Here is a 25,331-nt window from a genome sequence, read left to right on the forward strand (position 1 = left end):
GCCCACCTTCTAGGGCACGCGAGTGTGGAGTCGAGTTTCAGGGTGATTCAGCACGTGATATGAGATGTGGCGTGCAGAAGGCACATGAACGCACGTGACTCGATCACGAGTTGATCACAACAGGTTGAGGCTCGACTCATGACTCTTGCAGCATCATGGGTGTTGGTCAATGCGTGATCCTGGATGTCGTGTGCCCACCTTCTTCCACCCACCTTGTTCTCCAGCCACCTTCCCCTGGATCCTGATCTCGGTGACAATCACCTCCGCATCCACGACAGCTCACTAACATTTCGACTTGGGTCCAACCTTGACTCACGTCATGCCTGTAAGTAGTCATGCTGCTCGCATACATCAAAGCGTCCGCCCATGTTTCCAACACTCAACTTTCGCACGTCTTGCCACGTCCATATTGTCACGCAGAAGCTCGCTTTGCAAATCCGAGCCCAGCTCAGCGGCGTAAAGGAGCTGCGGCCTTCGACGGATGATGCTCAGCTCGTGACAACGGTGAAATGCACGAGCTGTCAAGAGGAACATGCTAAGCCCGTCTCTTTCAACGTGACGGATGAGGTGGAAGTGCAGGGAGGTAGAGGCGTCGCCAACTTTGTGATGCATTGCGGCGTGAGTCAGATCGACTCTTTCGGCGCGATTGTGTGCTAGTCACAGTAATGGAACAACTGCCCAGCAAGCTACATCGCGCCGCGCTCACACCCTCCTCTCTCTTTCTCCTTCCCTCGCATCGTCCCACACGCAGTTTTGCAAGAATCAAGGATCAGCTAGTGAGCACTTACGTACCTCGTCAGAGCAAGATGCACCTGTCAACTTCCGCTCATGCCGACCATCCGCTTCGTCTCTCGCCTGCCAGAGTTTGACACGCCCACTTCCAAGGTGCCCCTCTGGCAGTCCTACACCGGTCCAGACTATGCGCGTTTGACAACTCTAGAGTTCAGAGGATTGGAGCCCGTCGGCTTCCAAGCGGATCAGATGACCTGGAGATGCGCGGGCGAAGAGAGCGGCACCAAGTTTGACGACATCGCTCTGGAGGATGGGGAGTGGACAGATTACGATGAGAAGACGAACAATGAGACCAGCATCATGGAAGTTGAAAGCAAATGGGTCAGGGCGTAAATTCGAAAGATTTCAAGCTAGACGATGAGTTCGCGTGTGGAATTTCGTGCCGAGAGACGGAGACGGGCGTATTTGGCATGAGTTGCAAGCGCTCAGTCTCCGAGTGTCGATTCGACATCGATGTGCATTGCATCCTGGTCCACCGATGAGCTGTCAGGCGAGCGAAGCGACCAGCCGCCGGATGTCCCAGGCGCTCTATTTGCGGGCGACATACACAATGATGGCCCACTTGCCATTGACGCGCCATTTCGCTGCGCATTCATGCCGTCAAGGAAGGACGATCGGCCAGAGCAGCGGTGTGAGTCATCAGGATGGAGAGAAGACGTTCTTGTCAGCTCTACGCGCAGGGAGAATTCAGCTGCGCGTGACACTCACGATCCTCCCTTTGCACAGCTTCGAATCTCTCCTGGCTCAAGCCTGCACAGACGTCCGCTTTGCACGTGCGCAAGACAAGCGTATCGAATTGTCCGGCCAGGGGTCCCATTGCTTGGTCAAACGGCGTAGTGTCGGGCCATCGAGCGTCCGAGAGCAGTTTACGAGTATTCAAGTCTCCCTGATAGACGGCAAAGACAAACCAGAAGGTAAGCGACCGAGCAAGGAATGTTTAAGGAAGGGATCGGCGGTGCTCTCACTTTGAAGATGACGAGACTCGACTTCCGAAGGTCGGCGTTGAGTTCTAGAGCCGCAGTTGGCAAGTCGGCATAGAACTAGGCGAGCGCGCGGATCAGAAGCCTGGTGAATAGAATACCTGACGTGCTTGGAGTTCCTTGCACTCACGTGGAAAGATGTCCAGAAATCACCCAGCGGGCCTGCTGCTTGCCCCAGCTTGCCATCGAAAGCAAGTCGGAAGCGTCCTTCGGATAAGTGCTTGCTCCATCGAGCCGCAAGTCTCTGAATGGCCGTGGAACCACTTGTATTTTGCGCAGCGGAAACGTGTTTGGTGACCGCGGATGTATCGATGACGTACGACTGCGAGGGCTGAACGGATGCGCCTTGAGCGCTACATATTGCAGAGCAAGTCAGCGTTCGGCTCGTGGTACCCTGGCATGTTGGAGGTGCTCGCCGCTCACTTGAGAAAGTAGCTCGGGTCGAGTTCTGCTTTCGCAGCCGCGCTCTCTGCTGCTTTCTTGCCGCCGTCGCTCTGTCCGGCTGAGACATCCGTAAAGAAGTCGGAAGATTGGAGCGCTGCGAGGGTGTAATGGAAGTCGGCCGGCGTCACATCGCTTACGAACCAAGGGAGCACCTGCAGGTCGAAAATGAAGAGCGCTTAAAAGGGTGAGGACACATGCCAACAACCAGTACATGTCCCTTCTCTCATCTCACCTTGGGATGAAAGACGACTTCCTTGACGTGCCCTGTTGCAAGCAGCCAGTCGGCAAAGAGCAGATCCGTAGTGACCTCGAAGCCAGCATTGTCCAACACAAAGTCCACCCTTCCGTCCTTCGCCGCGCTGACCTTTGCCCACGCTTGGTCCAAGCCGCCGAGACCGGTCAGGATGTACTTGGCTCGCTCGGCTTGGGCCGAGGTGCTCAGTCCACCTGCTTGCAGATCTTGAATGTCGGCGTGTGAGAGAGACGTGAGCAAGGAAAGGTCGGTCTAGCGATTGAGAAGGTGGGAAAGGTCGTGAGCACTGCGCGGACCATGTGCAGCCTGTTGTCGAGAGGACACACTTACAGCATTGCCCCACAGCGAAGATTGCGCCAGCAAGTAGAAGATGAGCTTTGGTGCAGATTTGTCAGCCGCATTGCACGTCAGTCGTGAAGTAGGATGGTCATCATCTTGACAGTACCAACTCACCTTTTGCCCTTCGCCACCTTCAGCAGCAGCCTTGCTCGAGTCGGACGTCTGAGCGCTCTCTGCTTTGCGTACAAGTTCCTCCACCGTCTTTGCCAGCTCATTGATCGCTTTGCCGCTGCTTCTAAAAGCCGAGATCTTTTGTGCGGCAAATGGGTCGTAGCTGAGGGAGGAAACCAGCGGGCAAGGCGGGGAGCGCATGTCAGATCAGCCGCAATTAGAGATGCGAGAAGTTGGAGGCGTGAGTCTCCGCACCCACAGCAGTACTTACTACTTCCAGTGTTGACTCGTAGCGAAAAAGGATCGAATGAGGCGGTACAGGTAGCACTCGGCAAACAGCCCTGATCAACGCAACAGCGAGCTTCAGCCAATGTCATCGATCACGCTAGAAGATCAAGGCAGCGCTTACACGGCGCATTGAACCAGGTCCAGCCCTTCTGCTTGACCACCTCGTCGAATTCCGCGGTGCCCAACTCATCGCTTTCGCTCAAACCAATCGCTTCGAGCGGCCTATCTCTTCCCATGTCATGTTTCAGCTTGCTCAGCTTCTCGATGATGATTTTGCTCTCTTCCATCTTGCCCGTCACATTTTCACCATCGTTCTGGTAGGAGAGGGCATGCGAGGCATTCACGAGGCCGCTGATTGTCCCAGCCAAGATCTCGGGCCATCGCTTGGAGGTGGACTCGTAGGCGAAAGACGACTTGTCCGTGGCGGACCACAGAGGTACGGGTGGATCCCAGTGCGAGAATGTCATCTTGGCTAGATGCTGAGTGAGGACATCGACTGAAATGCGAACGTCGAGTGTCGCTCATGCAGAGTTGGATGAAGATCCTCGGTGCTGCGAATGAAGGAAGCAGGAAGATTTGGGTTCACACTTCGTCTGCGAGTCAAGTATCAGTAAATTGCGGGAAACTTCCCAACGGTTGGGGGAGCGTGGCCCGTGCGGTACAGCTACACATAAAATTCGACATTAATTCAAGATTATAGGAACCGAGCGTGAAATCAAGAATGAGGAACCTGAACCACGAATTTTGACTGGATCTCTTGACTTGGGGCCGACATTGAATCTAGAATAGAAACTTGAGTCAAAAGTGCTGTAAGCCAAGCTCCAATTTGAATCCTTCAAAGGAAATGCAGAACCTTGAACCTTCAACTTGAACTCAAATTGAGGATGAAGACCTCTTGCACGCGCTGGCCAGAAGCGTCTAATCTGAATGTCAGATGGGTACGGTACTTGTATTCGTGATTGAAATTGCAGATGCAAGATCAACCGCGACGCGCGCAGACTCGCGCGCTGTATTATATAGCTGATGCTGCACATGACAGGTTATTCAGATCACCTACCTGCGAACTGGTCTCGGCTGATGACGACGAGATCGACAGACACATATGATGTTGATCTTGATGTATGATGCTGACGCCAGCTGCTGTCCTTCACTCATCTAGGCCGCGTTCCTGATTCACGATTGACGTTGATGGGCTGACACACATCACAAAGCAGCGATCGTGGAATGCATAGAGCAACCAGCACTCGACCACAGCAGCTGCAGCGTTATCCATCCGACCATCCCTGGCTCAAACCCGAGTCGCAACGTATCTGCATCTGTTGGCATTAGCAGCTATATTTATAGGGCGGACACAGGGGCATGCTGCTAGGGCCCAACAGGATCATGACAACTTGTGACCCAACTCGCTACCTCAGTACCAGCATACACGCAAAGACTTACAGACAAGGAGTCACGCGGCTTCCCAACTCCATGGACACGGCCTTCAGCTGCTCGAGTCCTTAGATCATCAGCTCCGCGGCTCTGCTCGTGACTCATTGCGCACTAGAGAGCCGACGCATACAGCCATCACGGCGAGCACGCTCGATTCTGCTGTATAATCCTCAAATACCAGCTGATCTGCAAACCAACCATGTCTGGTCTTGCGGACACATCGGGGCCTTCGCGCAGTCGAAGCAGTACCAATACGGGTAGGACAGATGGCAGCAACAGTGCGTGCAGCTCGAATACGACAGGGGAAGATGCCATCTTTTTCAATACGCGAACAAACAGAGGAGAGGCGAGCGGAAGCACCTTCAGCGAAGCGGACGGCGGCGCGGATGCGGAAGGACGCTTCTCGGAAGAGACTGCGATTGCGGGCAAGAGGGCCAGTTCGGACAGATACGCTCGATCGTCGGCCGAAGGCATGGGCCAGGAAGGCGATAAGGCGCTATTGGATGACTCTGATCGCGGGCCCTGGGGTACGATTCGCGCCAAGAGACCTCCGCGATACTCCAGCGTAGTAGATGAGGCTGCTGGTGACGACGCGGACGCAGCGATGCCCCGCTCTCATCGCAAGGGGGCGCATAGCGCTAGCAGCAGTATGAGCGGCCTTGGACGGAGCGGTAGTAGGGCGCTGAACGCGCTCGGTATGGGCGGGGTGGATGTGCAAGGCTTGAGGAGCGCCGGTCAAAGCGTGGTGGATCTGACGATTGGCAACAGCGCAGAGGCGGTCGCGAGGAGAAGAGCTTTTTGGAGAGCGGCGGTCATCAACATCTCGCTCATCGGCAGCTGGTGTGAGTGCATCTCAGAACCGAGAGGCGCGGGTCTCAGCTGATGCCTTTTTGCGCCAAAATCACATGCCGAATGGCTGATGCTGTCAACGCCCGCCTGATAGATTTGTTTTCGACGATCATGAGCCTGTACAATTCTTGGCTCTTTTCCAAGAAGCGCTACGGCTTCTCATATCCCCTCTTCGTCACCTCCATGCACATGCTCGTGCAGTTCGCACTCTCCAGCCTGCTCTTGAGCTTGTGCAGCAGCTGGGTGCCCCGCACACGATCTGGAAAGCGGGCGCGCCCAGCTGCGAGGGACTGGGCGTGAGTATGACACAGCAAGAGCTTTGACAGACTCGGCCCTTTCAGAAAGGATCCCGGAGCTGATGTGCTAAGGATCTCCTCACTCGCTTCCTCAGTTCGAAGGTGGTGCCGTGCGCTTGCGCCACAGCGCTGGACATAGGGCTTTCGAATCTGAGTCTCAAGACGATCACCTTGACGTTTTACAGTGAGTCGCGAGCTTTCTTTACCGCGTCTGCATTCGGCCTTGATCCTGACCTTTCCCGTCTCTTTGGCCACGCATCTCGATCAGCCATGTGCAAATCCTCGAACCTCGCCTTTGTGCTCATCTTCGCCTTCCTCTTCCGTCTGGAAGTGGTCAGGCTCAGCTTGATAGGCATCATCACTTTGATCACGATCGGCGTGAGTGGACAGAGTATCGAGCTTCCGTGAGCTTACCGTGCAATAGCCCGACTGATGCTATCACCCGCGCCTGCAGGTCGTCATGATGGTAGCAGCCGAGACGCAGTTCGTGTTGGAAGGTGCGATAGAGGTGCTCACAGCGTCGGCGATGGGAGGTCTTCGGTGGGCCTTGACGCAAATCTTGCTGGATAGAGAAGGTATGGGCATGAACAATCCGGTCGCCACCGTTTTTTGGCTGGCTCCCGTCATGTTCGTCGCCATGATCAGCGTCAGCGCTGCGGTCGAGAATTGGGGCGAAATGTTTAGCAGCAAATTCTTTGAAGGACTTGGGAACACTGTTAGGACGCTTGCGCTCGCCATTGTTCCAGGTGCCTTCGCATTCTGCATGAATCTGAGCGAATTTGCGTGAGTGCGAGGTGCGGCAGCAGCATGATGCAAATCAGCCCAAGTTGACTAACGCACTCCTCGTGCTATGGCGCATTGCGCAGACTTATCCAAAGGACATCGGTCGTGACGCTCTCAGTCGCTGGGATCTTCAAGGAGGTCTCAACTATCTTTATAAGCTCCACGGTATTCGGGGACGAATTGACTCCCATCAACGTGACGGGTCTATGCATTGCCCTGGTCGGCATCGGACTGTACAATTGGCTCAAGTACAGGTTGCTCGTATCCGGAGGCGCTAGTCATGAAGCATCTTCGCACGGGACGCGGGACGCAGGCTACGAAGCCGTTCCTAACCCTCTTCGCAATGGTCGGATCAGGTCGCCATTGCCTGATCGAGAAGAGCATGAAGACGAGTGGGCAGATCAGAATCTCGCTGAAGACGAGGAATCTCTGGCCATGTCTGAGAGGGAGGATGGAGCTGCTTTGAGCGAGGCCGAGCTGGACAGGAGAAGGAAAAGGGAGGAAGAAGCCGACATGGATGGCGGAGGAGTTTGGAAGACCGGCCAAGGCTTCTTCGAAGACAGCGACGAGGAGCGTTGAAGCCTAGCCCTGATCCGTTCCCCGTCCCTTCCTGTCTAGCTGCTCGAGTGCCTATCCCCTTGCAAATTTGAGCTCCATCCAACCGAACAAGCCACTAGCTGTTGTGTTTACCACTTCCCTCATCTTCTGTCACATTCAATCGTCACCGGTGATCGATCCCGCTCCGCTAAATTTAATTCGAGATTCGCTTTCGACTCCGAGTGCAGCCAAGAGGCAAGACTTCCGATGCAAGCGCATGTCAATACACTCGTGCAACCACGAAAAGACAATCAGGTCTGCTGAAAAGTGGCCAACCAACGTAAGCTCCAGCTTTTCAAGGATCCCAAAAAAAAAAAAAATCAAAAAAAAAAAAAAATCAAAAGACTAGCCCTCCGGGATGCACCAAGCCCACTTGCGAGGTGTCATGCAACCGGAAGCGAAAGTCCTATGCTCAAGAGTCGAAATTCCAGGCAGGAGGCTGATCCCACTGTACTAGCCGGCCCGGGCATATTTGGCATCAGAAACGCGTCGTACATATAGTAGTCGAAGCGTGCGCTCTCGGACTCCGAGGGCCTGTCGTTGAACCTTTCATAAGTATCCGAGCCTGTCCGTTCATGTATACACTCACGACCCGCAACTTGGCCACGGCTACTGATGGGCTCAGAGCACATTCAAGAACGATGCGCAAGGTTGGGCCTCCATCGTAAAGTACTCAGGAGTGTGATGCGCGCAACTGAGGAGCGCCGAGCACCGGGGGACGTGAGCCCTTGCACCGCGGGCAAAAAAAAGCTTGTGCAAATGCTTCATCACTGTGAGTGTGATCGATGGGCTTGATGGAGGTGTCGATGGTGTAGAAGCCCAAGGACGCACGTACGCAACGTTTGGAACGACCAAGCACTTTGAAAGTCGAAAGCATTCGTGATTGCAGTGGCGGTGCACGCGGGACCGAAAGTCGCCGCGCCATTTCAGTCCGACGAAAGCACAAAGTGTGAGATCGAGGATAGGGTATATTGCGAAGAGCAGCAGAGAATACTATCGTACAAACGAAAAACAACAAGCGTAGTGGTTCATCTGTCAAGCCACACAGTGTGGCCGTGATCGACGACGGTAAATTCCGGTGCCGCAGACCTGCCATTAGACGTTGCATCCTGGGCGAAGCTTGACGCCGGCAGCGCGGCGCCGTCGGCATTCCTTGAAAAGACGATGCTTTGCTCTGAGCAGGCTTCCTTCAGATCTTGCATTGTAGAGTGAGCCTCTGCCTCGCCCGAAACGAAAGTGCCCCAGTGGATGGCCATTGCCAGCGGAGCTGCTCGCCTAGCCGAGTTTGCAGCAGCGCTATGTCCAGAGCTGTTGGCATCGATGCAGCTGTACCCGTGCGCATGAACGTCGCCATCAAGGAATTCTGCGTCCGGCACATTTGGATGTTGCATCCTCTTGAGCACTCTACAAGCATCCCAGGGGCCCATGTGATTTGCGCTCGTGAGCCCTGGACTGATGTTGGGAAACAAGCTCCAGCCTTGTGCCTCTGTCTGAGAATCGTCACCACGAGTCGAAGATGCTTTGGGTGACGTCCAGGAAGCTAATGGATCGTACGACTTGAGGAAGGAAAGCGTGGCGCCTACGCTGATTGGCAGAAAGAGTAGATCGGGAGAGCCCAGCCGCAGAGCAATCTCGGTGAATGTCGGACAAGGAGGATACTGCACTTCTGTTGGTGATGCTCCGTTCGTGTCGAGTGTGGATGCTGACAAAGACGGGCTTGATGAACTGGCGGACGCCTCCGACAGAGGCTCAGTTTCGAGCTCTTGCAGTACCGCTTCAGACATCTTCTGCGCTCCACCAACCGCCGTTTGATCTCTTCTGCGCGCTTTGACAGCGCGTTTGCGCCTCAAGAAGCTTTCTTTTGGGCCCTCCGCGCCATGAAATTGCAATCCTGTATCACCTCCAAAGAACACTTTGTAGGATTGGTGCCCCTCCGCATCGCCAGAGCCTCGCTTGGCCTGCACTGACTCGTCGTGCTGCGCGTGCTCAACGAACCAGCTCGCCCACAAGCTGGTCCCCGCGTCCAGCCCATACCTGCCCGACCCGTGTTGGGCCGGCGTACAAGTAATCTTGACGTGATTCTCGTTCACGCTCGAGTCATCTGTTCTAAAAGAAGTATTTGAGCTGGGTCCAGCTGTGAGGGTGATGGAGTCCCACCAATCCAGCTCTTCTATGCGATCAGGCGGGATGCCCAGAGCTCCAGCATGTTGATCGCCTCCGTCCTTCGAAGCCGTGCCAACAAACCACTCTTTAAGACCGAGGGGCACGAAGAATCTCATGCGTCTCTTGTTGTGATGCCACAGCTCAGTGATGGTCGCCAAGTCGAGATGATCGTAGTGAGAATGAGAAATCAGCACCGCGTCTATACTAGGGAGGTCTTTGACTTCACAGGGAGACGCATAAGCTCGAGCGGGGCCAAAGTACTGCGTGGGAGAACACCTGCAAAGTGGGAAGCCTGTCAGCTGGCATCCACGTATTAGGTCACCTGAGGCTGCTGCTGCATCCTTCCATGCATTTACTGCATCTGGTCTTTCTGAGCGTCGACTCCACTTGGGACCGCCCCTTGGCCATAGAAGTTGCGCCTACTCACCTCTCAGAGAAAATCGGATCAAAGAGCAATCTGACAGAATCCTGCTCGACGCGTGCTGTCGCTCCCTCGCTAAGTTCCTCCCTTTTGCTCAAGCTTGGCATCTGCAGCAGAACCCCGGCATGGCCGAGCCAGGTAGCCCCAACGCGCTGTTTGCTCTGCTTTGCGTCGCTTGGAGCTGCAATGCCCGTCTCAGCGGCCGGTTGGGCGAAGGTTGGCTGCACCACTCGTAAGGGCACGTGGTCAGCCGTGTGAGACTCGGGCAGCTCTCCTCCGCCACTTGCCCCTCTTCCACCTTGCAGACTAGTGCTTGAAGATGATTCCCTAGTCTCCGATTGACTTGGACTGCCCCAGTCCAGACCTGCCCAGAGCTCCGGTAGCGTCGGTTTGTGCCACGAAGGCCAGGGATTCCGGAAGCCTATGGTGCGAGGAGCCTCCTTTTTCGGAGAGGTTGCGTTCGCAGCAGCAGCATTTTGGTCGTTCTTAGAGGGCTCTTTGGTCAAACTTGAAGTGCTGACTCGGCTATGATACTGTGGCACCGGTCCGTGCGAAGACTCCAGGGCGGCTCCTGAGGCTGGGGCTGGAGTGGGTCGACCTGACCAACCGGATAACCATCCAGTCCAAGATTGCGATGGAGGGGGTGTTGGCACTACGACATGATGGGGTGGGGGCACGGCATGGGTCACTCGAGTTATCGATAAGCGCAAGAGCTGCTGGGAGGGAGCTTCATGCTTGACCAAGGTGTGCAAGTCGAGTTGCGTCGATGCAGCCTCAGCAAGCGCTTCGTGTGCGCTTTCATTTACACCGACTTGCGAGCTCTTGGCTTCTTGCGCAGACGACTGAGATAATGGGACGGCAGCATCGCGTGACATTCTATGCCGTTTGCTAGAGTCCAGCGCTACGAGAAAGCGTTTGCCTGCGGGTGTCCCTGCCTCCCGCTGCGGAAATCGTTGCGGAAATCGTTAAAGGAGATCGTCGTCGATCGCCAGTGCGACTCGCGCGAGCACCGAAGTCCGCTCTATCTTCGCAACGCAACGACCGACGAGCGCAGTCCGCGGGCAGTGACGAGCGTCGTGGCTGTAGAGTTGTTTCCGATCGTCAAGCCAGGAGGAATGGATAGCATGCAATCGCGAATGTCGAATAGCCATCATCATTTGGATGCAAATGGAGCGAACGTAGTGATTCAAATTGTTACATTGCCAAGAGGCGGGACGTTGAGGCGCACGCACCACCATGCATGCATGCACACGCACGCACGCACGGCACGCACGCGCCCGTCACCGAGCGGGGGCGCGACAATCGTGAATCGTGAATCGTGAATCGTGAACAACGCGTGCTTACGCCCTCCCGCCTATAGCTGCTGTTGCTTGATCGCGATGGGTCAATCTGAATCGTCGCAGCGATATCCATGGGTCGGGCACGGTCGAGTTGTGCTGCTATTCACATCATTCAATTGTCATCCACATCCGCAATTCAAGGTTGCCAAGCAATCGTGAATCTTTAGCGCGATTGTGATACACGATAGGCCATGTTGTGCAGGGAGCTGGGTCACCGCAGTCAAGAGGAACAAAGCGGTGCGCGTTGAGAGCAATCACAATCGCCAACGATCGATGCGCACACGTTCAGCAGCTGTACGGTACCGGTACACATGTGGATAGCTAGCTGCCCATGCTGCAGCGAGCGACCATGCCTACAGGCTGGCTGGGCTTGACCGCGATCTCCATCGTCGAATCGGATCCGCATGAAAGGAGTTGATTGCACGCCAACAGCTACACTCACGACTCGGACTCGCACTCGCACTCGGACTCGGACTCAGACTCACACAGTCACGAGTCGTGAGGATTGATTGGCTCACGACACTCTGCACCACGAATGCGAGCACACGCAGCGGGCAGCGCTTGGCATGTCAACGACGTCATTGGTGAATGAGATAACAAAAGTGCGCTCGCTTTGTTGGTGAAGAAAGCGTCTTTCCTGCTTGAAGAGTCCCGAACACATGCACAAGGATCAAAATCAAAATCGTGAATCCAGCAGGCAGGCAGGCAGGCAGGCAGGCAGGCAGGCAGGCAGGCCAGGCCCCCCTTTGCGGCTGGCTGCGTGCGGTGGGATGCAATAGAACGCACCTCCACGTACGTCGGTCAGCACAATCCTGACTCGACACTCACGACTGGACATCTCTTTGAGACCAAACTAAGTCCGCTCGCGTGTGGCTTTCTTAGCTGCTGGCGGTGATGTTCGTCTGTGTGCGGCTGGGGCTGAACGCGCTGCCGCTGGAGCTGACTGACTGACTGACTGACTGACTGACTGACTGACTGACTTTGAAATGGAGACAGACGCGCTCGATCGTGCAGCGATCAAGCAGCGGAGCGAGCGACCGACCGCATTGAAGTAAGTGGAGCTGGCAGACTTGCGGGCAGAGCCTCGTGTCGCTCTATGCTCACGACACTCACCACAAGCGCCTCACAATACTTGCTCACGCTCTTGTCGCGCCGTCGTGCACTTTGGGTGCGGTTCGACATCGCGGAGGGATCGATGGACTTGCAAGATATATGGCAGGCGGGGGGATATGCGTCCCTTTGCTTGCTCGCCGCGGGCATGTTACCCGGCAAAGATTCACGATTGCGGCTGTAGACCGCGATCCCAATCACAGATTGTGAATCCGTGATGGATCACGAGGCGGTAGGTATGCAAGGATGCCCGCACAAGCAATGTTGAATCCTGAACAATTCGATGATTGAAGTACGAAGGTATGAACATGACCCGCTCTTCCCTTCTTATCTCGCGACGGCGTGAGGCTGTTGATATCAGAGTCACGAGTGTGAGTGAAGTCCGCGACTGACTGAATGGCTGACGGTGTGTGTCCCATCGCCATCGGCTATCCTCGTGGGTGAAGAGCGTGCCTCGAGCATCGGTCGAGTATTCGGTCGCACTGGAGGATCGTGTGTCACACTCACCAATTCAAGGGGTCAAAGAGCTTCACTAGAGCGAAAAGCAAGGGAATCGAAATCCATTCATTCAAATTAAGGTTCCATCAGAATCGAATGTTGAAGCGGGATCGATCGATCGATCGAAGAACATCGCATGTGCTGTGTGTGTGTGTGTGTGTGTGTGTGTGTTTGTGTGCGTCCAGCAGGCGAATGCGCGGCAGAGTTGTGAGTGCGGGGCGAGGCCGCGTGTGGGCCCATCCACCCAGCATCCATGCACCTCTCGACCGTGAGGCAAATCTGCAGCAGCCCGCGCCTGCTGCACGCTCATGCGCACCGCAATTTTGGCCGGCTTCTCCGCATTCTCCCTCCTCTCCATCAATCCTCAAGCTGAGCCCGACCAATCAAGCGTACGACATCCTGCACCATCCCTCCCTCATCGCACACCAAGCTTCTCCGCTCGCGGCAGCATTCGACGCTCGACGCTCTTGTCTCCACCCACGAAGCAGACGTTTCTCTGATTTGCACACACGCGTCCCGCCTGCTCCTCGCACCTCTTGCATTGCGCACAGCTCTCTCTCATTCCGTGCAACGCCGTTGGCTGCCTTCACTTTCGCCGGCGGCTAACGACGAAGCTCAGTGTGCGCCTCGACAACTTCTTTGAGCTGCTTGACTGCGTTATATTCCACCACCTTTCTGGGTTTCTAGAGCGATATCGTTAGCCCCAGAGAATCTGCCTGATCTCATCGCAAGGCAACGAGCTCCCTCGACACTCTGCTTTCGCAGACGCACATTGGTGCTCCTGTGCACCGGAGAGAGCAGCGCGCACCATGGATCGGATGGAGCATCATGCTGAAGGTGGAGCCTCTGGTGCTGCGCACTCCAGCGGAAGCGGCAGTTGGCAGAGCAGCAAGACCACCACACAGCCCGGCGCCGCTGCAGCTTTCGAGCTGCCGAGCATGCCAGTACCCTATGAAGGTGAGTCAGCCACGCGAACCGTCTTGGTCAGGAGGGCTGCTCCACGCGGCCCCACCCCCAAGCTCAACAACATATCCACTTGCCCATCTAGACTTTCAAGTCTCACTGGATTTGCCCTCAAGTCTAGACGCTGCCGACTTTTCACTATTGGCTTCACCAGGCTTTGCAGACATGCTGCCAAATCTATCTGGACCCTCAGCATTCTCTCCAATACCCAGCACGAGCGCGCTCTTCTCCAGCTTGGGAGCTAGGGCGAGCATGACTCCCCATGCTGGAGATGAAGGAGGCCGAAATGGTGTTGGCGGACTTCACCTTGCTAGCGCGCCGTACCAAGACGGGACGGCGGGGGCAGGGAGCGCATCTGTGCCACCGTCCGGACATTCAATGTTCTCCTTTGACGATTTGACAAGCCGAGCAGCTGAGCAGCACGAGAACAAGCAAGGGAACCTCACCTCTTCTTTGTTCGATGCGAGCGAGTCGAGCTTCTTGGACAATTTTTTGGGCGGATTCGACTCCAGCTGGGATTTCAATCCTTCTTTGCCCGACAATATGCCATCCTTTGCCGATGCGCAAAGATTGGCTGCAACGGCGGGCGCAAGCTTCGCCAATTCTTACGACGCTGCCAATGCGGGCAAGTACATGGCAGGTGGGCAGAATCGCCCGAGGCGACTGAGGCCTGCCGTATCGAACAGTGGCTCCACCCCGCGTGGCGGAGACGCCGTCAGCGACACCACTAGTCCTACCGGAGAGGGGCCAGAAGCGACAGCCGGCGCCGCTTTTGGCCGCGCGTTGGATGGCTGGGCTAACGAAGAGATGCAAGGTGACGATGAGCGAGGTCGTGGCCCAGGAAGGAAACGGAGCGCTGCGCATCTGCCCCACCTCCCGCAACATGCTACCCAGCCCTACATGTATCCTCCAGCAGGCTCCATCCCGGGATCCGCTCTGCCTTTCAATCTACCCCAAGGCTTCTTACATCAACCTTATGGGGCAGATGGCATGGATGTGGACCAGTCTTCGGCACATCCGATGACCTCGGGAAAGAAGATGAAAGCGGAAGCTGCTGATGCGGAGGACGAGGCTCAAGAATCTGATGATGGCACGCCGGGAGGAGGAGCTTCAGCGGATGCGCAAGCCGCGCGGAAGGAATTATTGACGGATGGTGAGAAGCGGCAAAACCACATCTTGTCGGAGCAACGGAGACGGAATCATATTCGAGAAGCTTTCAAGGAACTGGTGGAGCTGTTGGAAGCAGGCAGGGCATTTGGAGCGAGGGGACTGGGAATGTCTTCTGGAGCGGGTACTGGTATAGAAGATGAAGGTTTGGACGATCGAGAGTCGGACGATGTGCACTCGTCGGAGGACGACGATGTGTCTCGAGCAAAGCGGAGGAAAGCGAGGAACAAGCGAGCGATGCCTGGAGGTGGAAGGGGCAAGGGAAGAGGAAGAGGAGGAAGCGCTGGAGGTGGAGCTGGCTCCAAGAGTGCCGTGCTGTTCCAGACGGTCGATCTGGTCAGGTGGCTTGATGGAAGGAAATTGGGCTTAGAGCAGCAGTGCGAAATCTTGGAGCGCGTAGCTGCTGGTGCGGATCCGGCAACATTGATCCAAGCACCTCCGTCGGCGTAGACCTCAGAGCCGCTACTCGATACGCCGTAGACGCGCTCAATACCCACCTTTCCGCTTCCTATCGCATCGACTCGCTCCATCTCCTCGTCATCAGTAGACGTCACATCGTGTATTATTCTCCAATCGCATGGAAGTGTCGCACTTGGCAGACCCCGCCGCCGCATCATTGCTGACTTGAGTGCTGAGCATGGAATCAAATCCCAACCAGATACCTCCTTGCTCCCACGCCTTGGCTGCCTGGCTGCTAATCTTTTGATTGTCGCAATGCCTTTCAAGCCCAGCCAAAAGCGGATATGAAGCTGTCCGTCCATCCGCATCTTGGTCGTGCTCCATAATTTTGAGTGTTGAATGGACACCGCCGTCGAGCCGGCTCGAATTCGAGATCAAGGATGCTTGATAGTTGGGTTCTCTGAGTCACGTGACGCTTGTTGCGCTTGCCCTCGCTTTCATGCACACGTTTCAATCAATTGAATTTGTTGGAGACGGAGAGGCGGTGTGTCGCACGCCTCGCCCTTTTTTTTTTCCTTTTGTTCTAAAAAAGCTTTGCGCCGTGCAGATGGTGCAAATTCAAATCGTGAAGCTGCGTGCTTAAGCGGTCGCTCGGGCAACGCCGAAGCTGCATGCATGGAGACCGCCCGAGTGCCTTTGTAGTGTGAGTCAAGAGAGTGTGAGTCAGGTGGTTGGGTGGGTGTGCCCTGAGCCCCTGCAGTGACCAAGGTGATTCAAGATTTCGCGATTGTGATTGCGATGGGAGCGAATGTAAAGTCATGAGTGAGGAAGTCCTGCATAGCCATGAGTGAGGATTAAGTCCTGCATGGACCTTCGAATCGAAATCCGAGAGCTCCTCCACCAGCAACGTCCACCACCATACACGTCCGGCGCACACTTCGTCTCCTCTAGCCCCACGAGGCCTTGTGACAGCGCTGCAAAACGACCCGCCTTTGTGCGCTGAAGAGGAAAGCCGTACTTGTACCGGCTCGTATTAAAGTCGCGCGAGAGAGACACGATTTTGAGCGGCAACGCGCCAAAATGGGAAACGGAAATCGTGCCCAACAGAAGCGGGAACGCAATGCTAAAGAGGCGAAAAAGGGACCCACTTCTCAGCTCAAGGCTAATCGTGAGTGCCGTCAAGGGTGCAATGAGGGTCTGCCTTCGGAGTGGTTGGCTTGGACAGGCATGCCGCTCTGCTAGGCTTTCCACACCGTGCGATTGTGGGTGCATATGACTCAGCTAGCGTTCTCGCACTCTTCACCTGCGCTCGCACACGCACACACACACACAGAGGCATCCCTGACTGTGCAGTGCGGCATCTGCAAACATCCTTTCATGAGCGTGAGTTGTGATCAAGAGTTGTTGAATCCCGCCGATGTAAGAGCTGTGTGTGAGCTGCCGAACTGATCTAGAGTGTCGCCTTCCTTTCTGCTGTCACAGACTGTCCGAGCGCCTGCTGTGAGCATCTCTTCGAGCTGCTAGGCAAACACTGGTGGAGAGGGCCCCCTTTCGGATGCTTGAATATAAGGAAGGCATGGCGCAGGGCACGAGCCGTCCTATGATATGGCATTTGGTCTAGCCAGACGCCTTCATGAGCAGTGTCTTTAGGTGGTCCCCATGAAGGAAGGCTCGAGCCGGGCGTAACGGCGCTCTCAAAGCCTCTGTTGTCATGAATGACGCGGGGATGGACAAGGGCGCCGGGCACGGAGGGTCGTGTCACCTTTTCGCTCCTTTGATGAGCCTTGGAACCCTCTCGCCGCGCACTTTACCCGCGCTGACCTTTAATATCCACGACCCATCTCTCACCCCTTCCCATGCCGCTCAGCTGATGGAGCACATCAACGGAAAGGTGAGGAGAATAGAGAATCTTCGGCGCCGAACGGCCCATCTTGGCTCGCAGCTGAACGTTCATTCCCTATTCGACCCTCGCAGCATCCAGGCAAGGACATCAAGACGTGCTTCCCCACGTTCAGTGCAGCCTGATCAGGAGCGCTCGAAGTGCTGCTGACAAGCCCTGCACATTGTGCCTCGCCACGGCCATCGCTCCACGTCCGACATTGTCAACTTCCCTCGGCGCCGCCGTGCGCGCCTGTTGTACATCCAATATCCCATCATAGAGTCCTTCATCCATAATAAGCACATAGAGCCCCTCAGTCTTGTTGGAGGTCCGCAAGCGTTCCCAGTTAGCACTGCCTCCAGTCCGCGTCGTGAGCGCGAGAGAACACTCTTGACTGGCGACTGTACCAGCTTGCTAGGGTCATTTTGCATGCTTCCCTCTGGATTTTCTGATGCTTTCTGAGGATGAGTCGCTAGCCGGAGTAGAAGAGACAACAAAGTCTTGAGTGGCCCAAAGGACCGATTCACCACCTGCGCGCTAGGTCAAACACGTAAAGTTTGCCTGAAGAATCACACTCGACTAGCGACTCACTCAAGACTTGAGCCGTTTAAAGTCTTGAGCTGTTAGCTGATGTGTTTGCACGAGCACGCAAGAGAGACGAGATCGATCCCACCGAATTGCGTGAGGCGGTGACTTGGCGCGCGTTGGACTGCGCGGATATTCTTGCGGCAGGGATTTGATTACCGCCACCTACATTCACGTGATTCGTGATTCACGACTCGTGATTCTTGATTGATATCATCATGTGCCCATCAGCCCATGCATGCAGCAAGGCCTAGTACACTCATGACTCACGACCGGCAGCAGCAGCAGAGTGCGGTAGCTTCATTTGTGATATGCGATTGCACGCAGCACACCCACTGACTCTTGACTCACCACTCACAACTCGATTCTGACTACGTCAAGCACATTACGACCCTGCCATCGCTTGCTCCGTCCACTCAAAGCTACACAGGCGCTTCAAATTGGCTGCCTCCCCTCTCACAACCGGACCCTTTCGCCGCCGTGGTTGTGGCGTGCCCAGCACCAGGAGAAGTACGCCAGCAGGAGGCTTCTAGTGTAGGGTAGGCTCTGCCTACTCGACCAGCTTCAGCTCCACTGCTTCAAGCGTATCCGCTACTGATCTTGTCGCCTCACAATCTTGTTGACGCCTCACTCTAACAATGAGCTACGAAGACTTCAGCGAGGAAGATGGGCCTCGCGGTCAAGGTTTTAGCTTCGGTGCTTCTCGCAACGATCCCAGCCCGCTTAGAGTTGCTGAGATGGACGACGACTTCCTCTTCATCCCTCCGTCAGGCGGATCTCGAGCTCAGAGTGGCCAAGCTAGCGGATCTTTCGATACCTACGCCTCGGCTCCCCGCACCTCTCAAGGCTCCAGTGCTTGGTTCATCGATGCGCACATAGGCGGTCTGGCAGAAGGCCCAGAGTACGAGCTGACTCCTATGTGCGTCAGGGCTCTACATCGATCGCTATGGTCAACAATGTTTGCACTCGTGCCTGCTGCATACCTGCTCCCTCGCCAACTGGCACCAACGGGCGAACATGCTCTCCGGCTGCTGGAAGAAAGCGACTGGAATCTGTGCGAAACACAGCGTAGAGCTGTCAAGGCTATGGCGGAAGCCGCTCGCGATGGCAAAGGCAAAGGAGTGGAGGGCAGGATGTCGTCTCCGCTTAGCGGTCAAGCCGAATTCGATCTCGGTCCAGAGTACTCCGTGGAGCGTCGTGGGATGCCATGTGGCCACGTCTTCAAGAAGGGTGAAGCAATCTATCGATGTCGGTGAGTGCGTTGGGGAGTCGTGCTCGTAGTTTGATGTGCAACTTATACGACTTGACTCTTTGTGCTTTTCTGAGCCTCAGTGACTGCGGCTTGGACGACACCTGCGTTCAGTGTGCACCCTGCTTCAACGCTTCCAGCCATGAGGGCCATGACATCGTCTTTAGCGTCAGCGCTTCCAGTGGCGGCTGCTGCGACTGTGGCGACGACGAGGCGTGGAAAAATCATCTTGGCTGCAAGTATCACGAAAGTCGGAAGTCACAAGCTGAGGGCTATGCTGGCGATGTCTCGATGGATGAAGCGGGCCCTGCTGGCTCCGGACGAATGGCAGTGGACGATGAGTTTGCCGACAATGAAGAGGATGACCATTCCACCTATCACTCTGCTGTCGAGGATGGTGGGACAAGGCTTGGCACTAGCGCGTCGGCCAAGTCGCCCATGCGTGGTAGCACAGGCGCTTCTTTAGTGGACTCGCTGATCGCCAAGGTACCACGCGACGTCCTCGAGGGCCTGACCAGTCACCTCACAACTCTCCTCACGTACGTCCTCGATACAGTGGAGCATGCGCCCTCTGAATGCAAGCCGCGCCCCAGCATTGCTGCTATCGAACGACAGCCAGATCTGCGCAATGACGCCGAGCCTCGCGTTCCAGGTGGCAATCCTCCGGAGCGCATGTATTCGGTCGTTCTTTGGAATGATGAGAAGCACAGCTTCAAGACGGTCATTGACACTGTGGTCGACGCCGTGGACGTCAGCGAAAACCGAGCAAAGAGGATCGCCGAGCGCATTGATCGTCATGTGAGTCGCAAACACTGTGCCTAGACAGTCTTCATTGCTGGCTTAACGTGCCGTCCTCGCTGCACAGGGCCGTGACGTGATCTACAGCTCTTCAGACGTTCGACGACTTCTCGTCATTTCTCGGAAGCTTACCGCTGTCGATTTGGGTGCCACTATCAGTGCTACGTACGACGTCTTTGCAGAAGAGGTTGCGCACCACGTTCTTAGCATGATCTTCGACCTTGCAAATGCGTCCTTATACGTGCCATCGGAAACCTCTGACAGGATGTTCGATTTCAGCCACCCTCTCGACAAGCTTGTTCCGAATGCAGTTGCCATGCGTGCGATCACATGCAAAGCATTGCTCGAGCGCTGGTCGCCCCGCAAGCCAGTCGAGCAGGGTATGATGTCGCACGACTACTTCGACACTCGTGACTTGCGCAAGCTTGATGCCCTGTTGCTTCTCGATATCAGATTGTGGAAGGCGGCAAGAGCCCTGACTCGGAAGACGCTTATGGCAATCATCGGTGCTCGAGAAGTCAGACGAGAAGTTGGTAAGTACGATCTTTTGGAATCTGCCATAAAGCTGCTCTGATATGTTCACTCCGTCTTGTCGCGACAGCTCTTCGCTTTGCTCGAGTATATCCGAAAGCAATCGAGAACTTCATATTGAAGGACCGCGAGCCGGAACACTCGATCTGTCTTATGACGGTACAGCTCTTCAGCGTCCCTTCGGTCGCCCGCGAGCTCGTTCTCCGTTCTGACGTCAACTTTTTCCAGAAGCTTTTGCAGATGCTGCAGTCCATCTTCACTGGCAATCTCATGTCGGCGCGCGCAATCGAGCTGCCTCCGCTTCCGCCGCTGAATGGCGTTGCCAACACTACATCGATGCTACTGCGCCAACAGCGATGCTACCACATCTTTTCGGACCTGAGATACGTCTTGTTGGCCGATGGAGTCCAAGACTTGCTGGTCTCGCAACCTCCTCACTTGGAGCATCTCCTGTCTTTACTGAGCCTGTTCAACGCGATCACGCCCGACCGCAGAGCAATTGGGGAGCATGTAGAGTTCGAGAACGAAACGTGGGTGCCCATCTTCCACATCTCGACGCAGCTTGGCAGAGTTGCAAAGCTATTTGGGGAAGCCTTCCACAAAGCCACGCCTCGACAACTTCAAGATGCGCTGCTACTAGCGGCGAGGAATCTGCTCCTCAATCTTCTCACCCTGCATCAAAATTTGCCTGAATCGTACGAGCCCATCGTATTCCGCTCAGTCATTTTTGACGACGACCAGTATGAAGTCATCCTCTTCGAAGTCGACCGAACCCCAGTGTCGTTCCACCATCCCATGCACGCACTCTTTGCCGAGCTTCTCAAGCACGCTAATCGGGCATTCTCGAATGGGAGGAGTCAAGCGTTGCGCTTGGCCGACATATTTCCGAGCGACATCGACGAGAAATCTCTTCTCAACATCATCGACTTTCCGCTGCGAGTGGTAGTCAAGCTCGCGCAAATTAGAGCCGGGATGTGGGTGCGCAATGGATTTGCCATCCGATCCCAAGCGCATCATTATCGTGATCATTCGATGCGGGACGTGATGTATGATCAGGATCTCTTCCTCGTCCAAGCCGGTCTTGCACTAGTCTCGCCAGATCGCATGCTCGTGTCCATCATCGACCGCTTCGGCCTTCTAAAGTGGATGCAGGGCGATCACGCGCTTGACGGTCGTATCGATCCCGACCAGGCGAGGTTTTTGGCGGAAGAGCTCCTGCTGCTGCTGATCACGTTGTTCTCGGAGACCGGCATCGCGATCGGGAGTTCGATGGAGGACCAGGTGCGACGCGAGATCGTTCACTTCCTCGCTCTCGGACAAGGGCAGTACTCCGACCTCACGAGGCACATTTCCGAACGCTTATGTGATCACTCCAGTTTCGATCGCGTTCTTGCTCAAGTCTCCAACTTCCGAGCTCCAGGTGGCACTACCGACCTGGGAATCTTCGAGTTGAAGGACGAATACTTTGACGAGGTACAACCTTACTTCTTTCACTATACTCGCAACCAGCGCGAGAAGGCAGACGAGGTGCTCCGTCTGCGTCACAAGCGCAAAATCGGTGGTATGCAAGAAGCTGCGGACAATTACGTGGCACTTCCAACGCGTAGGCTTGCCGCTGGCCAAGGCGTCGTCGTCGATGCCTTGCGCGAAGCGCTGAACAGCAGAGTCCTCACACGCGCCGTCTTCTCCACTCTCGATTTGTACGGCTCTGCGGACGAGCCGGAGCCTGACCAGCGCGCCATCGACGACACTTACGTCGAGGCCGCGTTGCAGCTTCTGCTTCAAGGAGTCGTCGAGCGCGGCGGTGACTTTGTCAGGAATCTGGCCACCCTCCTGCGCGCGCCCGCCTTTCGGCAGGCCTCGACGGTGCTTGGCGCCTTGCAGAACATCGAGAAGCGCACCTCATCGAAGCCGATCAAGGCGAAGTGCACTTGGCTTATCGATCACGCGATTAGTTTGGATCGTCTGACTGCGTCTACGGCTTTGAGTCATGACCGCATCGCCCGCCAGAACGTCTCCGCGTCGGCGAAGGCACCGGCCGAGGATCCAAAACGAGCCGCAGCGAAGGCGCGGCAGGCAGCCATCCTGAACCAATTTTCTGCAGCTCAAAAGTCTCTGCTAGAGTCATTGGATGATGACGACGACGACGACGAAGAAGAAGAAGAAGACGAATTGGATGACGCCGACGACTATGCTCAGGCCGTTGGACGTCGAGAGGAAGAAAGGGAGCCTCAGTCTTTAGGGACCTGCATTCTTTGTCAGGAAGACCTCAAGAGGCAAAGGGCATTCGGCAGTCTCGCATTGATCCAGACGAGCCGCGTCATGCGCACCACACCTAGGAGGCAAGCGCACGCTCTTCAAGAAGTGATGGACGTCCCATTAAGCCTTGATCGTGGAGGGTCGAGCGGCCGACGCGTGTCGCAGCAAGATACATACCCCGCCAGAGAGAACGAGGCTCGCCGGCCGGCTCAGCTCTTCAACCCCGTGGAGGACCATCGTACTGGCTTCCACGCCTCTACTTGCGGCCATTCCATGCATCTCTCGTGCTTTGAGTCTTACTGCAAAAGCATTGAGCAGCGCCATACCCAGCAGATTGCTCGCAATCACCCCGAGGTTCTGGGGAGACACGAATTCGTTTGCCCACTGTGCAAGAGCCTTGGGAACGTGTTGTTGCCGTTGCCGGACGCCTCTTCTTTGTCGCCTGCGCCCTTGCTCGAACTCCCTATCTCGGAGTGGTTGAGAAAGATCAACATAGACATCTTGAAGACTTCTGCCAACAACACGTCTGCCGAGCTGCAAGAGGGCGAGAATGGGACCGGTTCATTCTTGCCATGGTATGCCGAGAACGCCTTCACTTGGCGCGTGGACACCACTTCCGACAGCAATCTGGACCAGGACACGATGAAGATGCTCGATCGGCTCATTGTTGTGCTCAGACCTCTGTCGGCTCAGACCAGATCAGCTCGGGAGACGTGGTCCGCCCGTAGCATCACCGCACTTCCTGGCAAGAAGATGTACATGCCCGAGGAGCTCGTTGCCTACACCATTGGTATGCTAGAAGTAGCGCACCGAGGCACGCCATCCGGCTCGACATCGTCGACTTCTGAGACGAGCGGCTCGGCGATTGGCGATGCAATTCTGCCCCACACGATGGAGGTGATACGCTCTCTCCTGCATTGTCTCAGCAGCATTGCTCGCTCGGTGCCTGGCAGTGCTAAAGGCAGCGATGTCACGGCACCGCTTGGGAACAAAGCTCTTGCACTCATGCAACAAGGTCTTCTCAAGCGACTGCTACCTCACTGGGGCAACGATGCCAGCGTGGCTTCACCACTGCTTTTGCGCGATCCGCTCACCATCCTGATAGAGACGGCAATTCTCGCGCCTGCAAGCTTGGGTCACGTCACGACTCTCATGTACTACGCCACTCTGGTCCATACGATCTTTGGTATAGCGCAGCCGAGCGTCTGGCCTCAGAATGGCGGGGGTCTTGGTCGAGCAACTGGATTCGGTGTGCGGGCATCTACAGTATCTGCTGACGAACTTGCCGCCATCAAAAGCATCTTTCCGGATGTGAGATGGACCTTGGCAAACATCATCGGCTACGTTGGCTACGCCTGGGGCCAGATCACCTTGGGCGTGGATGGCCTAGATGATGCCAGCTTGGGCAAGATGTTGTGTTCGTACACGCTGCCTTTCCTGCGCCGAGCCGCCATTCTACATGCCGCCCTTAAAGTTCCGCTCGCATCGACAAGTGGTAGCGCTGATGGACCGGGAGGCTCGATGGAGTATTTGCGCCTAATGCGCGCGATGCGCATCCCAACCCCAGCTGAGGCTATACCTCCACGCGTAGAGCGACAAACCGCATTGACTGGAATCATCGAGGGATGGATCAAGCATGCGTACAACGCCATGGCCTCATTATTCAGGCCTCTGCCTATCCACCCCTCTCCGCTGTCTCTTTCTAGTGCTAGCGCACACTTGCACTCATCCTCTGCGCATCCTATGGTCCAACTAGAACATCCGGCAATCTACGAGCTGCTCACGCTTCCACACGACCTGGCTGCGCTGCTGCAGGATACCCAAAGAGTCGTTTGCAAGCGCTGCGGAGAGTCGCCTGCCGAGCCAGCAATCTGTCTGACATGCGGTGCTACAGTCTGCTTCCAGAGCTTCTGCTGCGAGGACGAGGCGAGCGGAAGAGGGGAATGCAACTGGCATCTCGACGAGTGCGGAGGATCGATGGGCCTCTTTTTCAAGGTCAAGACGAACATTGTGCTTTTGCTCTACGCTGGAAATGGCAGCTTCACGTATAGTCCCTACCTAGACACGCATGGAGAGCTAGACATAGGACTCAGGAAAGGCAGGCCTCAAAGGTTGCACATGCAAAGGTACGATGAGCTGCGCAAGCAGTGGCTCAATCATTCGGTCTGCCATTTTGTAGCACGCAAATTAGAAGCTTCTATGGACAACGGGTGAGTGCACCACATCAATGCGAACCAGCCGCCCGATGAAGCAAGCTGACGCCATTTCCGACTGATCTGTTGCCCTTAGCGGTTGGGGTGGGATGTAGACCGTTCTAACGCCGGCCGCCTCTAGCTCTTTCCCGGTCAGCAATACAACCTAGCAAGATTCAGCTTCTGCCCAGAGATGCTGACCTCGGTATGCAGCATCGCCGTTTCATCAATCGCACTTAGAGATACTTCACGCATTAGTTTTCATGCCACAACTCGCTCTCGCGTGCACCGCACCTCGCATGCTATTCCTGTCTCGCTTCACACACATCACGTCCGCTGGGTAACTAGCTTCATCTTCTTTGCTGTCAAGATTTGGATGGCATTGCTGAGTGCCACACGTCCAACAGTGAGATCAAAGCTCCATGGCGCTTTTCCGTCGACATCCAGTCCGCACAGTGTTGCAAAGCCGTCCGCACCGATGATCGCACCGCTGAACTTAGTTGTGCATGTCCCGACGAGTGATGGTTGCGCCAAAACTTCGGCTTTGTTCGGTCTTCGTGCTCACCGCTCGGCCAAACCAAAGACGCGCTGCGTGTCCGGCATTATCGGACGTG

At 55.7% G+C, this 25,331-nt stretch overlaps 7 protein-coding genes across 7 annotated transcripts; 5 read left to right on the plus strand and 2 right to left on the minus strand.

The window, feature by feature from the left end:
- The first annotated feature begins 209 nt into the window (after window positions 1–209).
- Window positions 210–1,363, plus strand: IE81DRAFT_65039 (DUF866-domain-containing protein). The gene is made up of 4 exons (XM_025517514.1): window positions 210–325; window positions 421–618; window positions 752–776; window positions 863–1,363. The coding sequence occupies exons 1-4, from the start codon at window positions 320–322 to the stop codon at window positions 1,123–1,125; spliced, it is 492 nt and encodes a 163-aa protein (XP_025370841.1). The 5' UTR covers window positions 210–319; the 3' UTR covers window positions 1,126–1,363.
- On the minus strand, window positions 866–3,770 carry IE81DRAFT_322086 (DUF89-domain-containing protein). The gene is made up of 10 exons (XM_025513526.1): window positions 3,329–3,770; window positions 3,191–3,260; window positions 2,923–3,082; window positions 2,800–2,844; window positions 2,449–2,721; window positions 2,196–2,368; window positions 1,903–2,125; window positions 1,758–1,832; window positions 1,501–1,678; window positions 866–1,376 (listed from the first exon to the last, which is right to left on the minus strand). Exons 1-10 carry the CDS (start codon window positions 3,672–3,674, stop codon window positions 1,321–1,323), a joined length of 1,599 nt encoding a protein of 532 aa, XP_025370842.1. The 5' UTR covers window positions 3,675–3,770; the 3' UTR covers window positions 866–1,320.
- Window positions 3,771–5,335: 1,565 nt separating this feature from the next.
- Window positions 5,336–7,145, plus strand: IE81DRAFT_288345 (TPT-domain-containing protein; the record flags this gene model as incomplete). Its single annotated transcript, XM_025511757.1, has 6 exons — window positions 5,336–5,480; window positions 5,582–5,783; window positions 5,879–5,967; window positions 6,052–6,161; window positions 6,238–6,566; window positions 6,650–7,145. 6 exons carry the CDS (start codon window positions 5,336–5,338, stop codon window positions 7,143–7,145), a joined length of 1,371 nt encoding a protein of 456 aa, XP_025370843.1.
- A 980-nt stretch (window positions 7,146–8,125) lies between these two features.
- IE81DRAFT_322088 (Metallo-hydrolase/oxidoreductase) lies at window positions 8,126–10,919 on the minus strand. Its single transcript, XM_025513527.1, has 2 exons — window positions 9,754–10,919; window positions 8,126–9,602 (listed from the first exon to the last, which is right to left on the minus strand). The coding sequence occupies exons 1-2, from the start codon at window positions 10,620–10,622 to the stop codon at window positions 8,192–8,194; spliced, it is 2,280 nt and encodes a 759-aa protein (XP_025370844.1). The 5' UTR covers window positions 10,623–10,919; the 3' UTR covers window positions 8,126–8,191.
- A 2,452-nt stretch (window positions 10,920–13,371) lies between these two features.
- IE81DRAFT_65087 (hypothetical protein) lies at window positions 13,372–15,320 on the plus strand. The gene is made up of 2 exons (XM_025517515.1): window positions 13,372–13,652; window positions 13,744–15,320. Exons 1-2 carry the CDS (start codon window positions 13,505–13,507, stop codon window positions 15,273–15,275), a joined length of 1,680 nt encoding a protein of 559 aa, XP_025370845.1. The 5' UTR covers window positions 13,372–13,504; the 3' UTR covers window positions 15,276–15,320.
- Window positions 15,321–16,071: 751 nt separating this feature from the next.
- Window positions 16,072–17,450, plus strand: IE81DRAFT_322091 (DUF1909-domain-containing protein). Its single transcript, XM_025513528.1, has 5 exons — window positions 16,072–16,392; window positions 16,558–16,607; window positions 16,707–16,724; window positions 17,092–17,115; window positions 17,199–17,450. Exons 1-5 carry the CDS (start codon window positions 16,305–16,307, stop codon window positions 17,247–17,249), a joined length of 231 nt encoding a protein of 76 aa, XP_025370846.1. The 5' UTR covers window positions 16,072–16,304; the 3' UTR covers window positions 17,250–17,450.
- Window positions 17,451–17,962: 512 nt separating this feature from the next.
- On the plus strand, window positions 17,963–25,082 carry IE81DRAFT_322092 (hypothetical protein). The gene is made up of 5 exons (XM_025513529.1): window positions 17,963–18,940; window positions 19,021–19,735; window positions 19,803–20,268; window positions 20,337–24,735; window positions 24,815–25,082. Exons 1-5 carry the CDS (start codon window positions 18,327–18,329, stop codon window positions 24,831–24,833), a joined length of 6,213 nt encoding a protein of 2,070 aa, XP_025370847.1. The 5' UTR covers window positions 17,963–18,326; the 3' UTR covers window positions 24,834–25,082.
- The last annotated feature ends 249 nt before the right edge of the window (window positions 25,083–25,331 follow it).

Source organism: Ceraceosorus guamensis, assembly GCF_003144195.1.
Source record: "Ceraceosorus guamensis strain MCA 4658 unplaced genomic scaffold IE81scaffold_17, whole genome shotgun sequence".
In the NCBI taxonomy this organism is placed as follows: Eukaryota; Fungi; Basidiomycota; class Exobasidiomycetes; order Ceraceosorales; family Ceraceosoraceae; genus Ceraceosorus; species Ceraceosorus guamensis.

Bases quoted from the DNA above. Each gene is read 5' to 3' on its own strand.
- IE81DRAFT_322088 (XM_025513527.1), bottom strand. From the start codon at position 10,622: ATGTCACGCGATGCTGCCGTCCCATTATCTCAGTCGTCTGCGCAAGAA. The intron at 9,603-9,753 runs GTGAGTAGGCGC...CCCACTTTGCAG, and splicing joins GATCCGATTTTCTCTGAGAG to GTGTTCTCCCACGCAGTACT.
- IE81DRAFT_65087 (XM_025517515.1), top strand. From the start codon at position 13,505: ATGGATCGGATGGAGCATCATGCTGAAGGTGGAGCCTCTGGTGCTGCG. The intron at 13,653-13,743 runs GTGAGTCAGCCA...TTGCCCATCTAG, and splicing joins CATGCCAGTACCCTATGAAG to ACTTTCAAGTCTCACTGGAT.
- IE81DRAFT_322092 (XM_025513529.1), top strand. From the start codon at position 18,327: ATGAGCTACGAAGACTTCAGCGAGGAAGATGGGCCTCGCGGTCAAGGT. The intron at 18,941-19,020 runs GTGAGTGCGTTG...TCTGAGCCTCAG, and splicing joins GAAGCAATCTATCGATGTCG to TGACTGCGGCTTGGACGACA. The intron at 19,736-19,802 runs GTGAGTCGCAAA...CTCGCTGCACAG, and splicing joins CCGAGCGCATTGATCGTCAT to GGCCGTGACGTGATCTACAG.
- IE81DRAFT_322086 (XM_025513526.1), bottom strand. From the start codon at position 3,674: ATGACATTCTCGCACTGGGATCCACCCGTACCTCTGTGGTCCGCCACG. The intron at 2,126-2,195 runs GTGAGCGGCGAG...TGCAATATGTAG, and splicing joins GACCCGAGCTACTTTCTCAA to CGCTCAAGGCGCATCCGTTC. The intron at 1,833-1,902 runs GTGAGTGCAAGG...GCGCTCGCCTAG, and splicing joins ATTTCTGGACATCTTTCCAC to TTCTATGCCGACTTGCCAAC.
- IE81DRAFT_65039 (XM_025517514.1), top strand. The intron at 619-751 runs GTGAGTCAGATC...TCCCACACGCAG, and splicing joins ACTTTGTGATGCATTGCGGC to TTTTGCAAGAATCAAGGATC. The intron at 777-862 runs GTGAGCACTTAC...CTCGCCTGCCAG, and splicing joins CAAGAATCAAGGATCAGCTA to AGTTTGACACGCCCACTTCC.
- IE81DRAFT_322091 (XM_025513528.1), top strand. From the start codon at position 16,305: ATGGGAAACGGAAATCGTGCCCAACAGAAGCGGGAACGCAATGCTAAA. The intron at 16,393-16,557 runs GTGAGTGCCGTC...ACACACACACAG, and splicing joins TTCTCAGCTCAAGGCTAATC to AGGCATCCCTGACTGTGCAG. The intron at 17,116-17,198 runs GTGAGGAGAATA...CGACCCTCGCAG, and splicing joins TGGAGCACATCAACGGAAAG to CATCCAGGCAAGGACATCAA.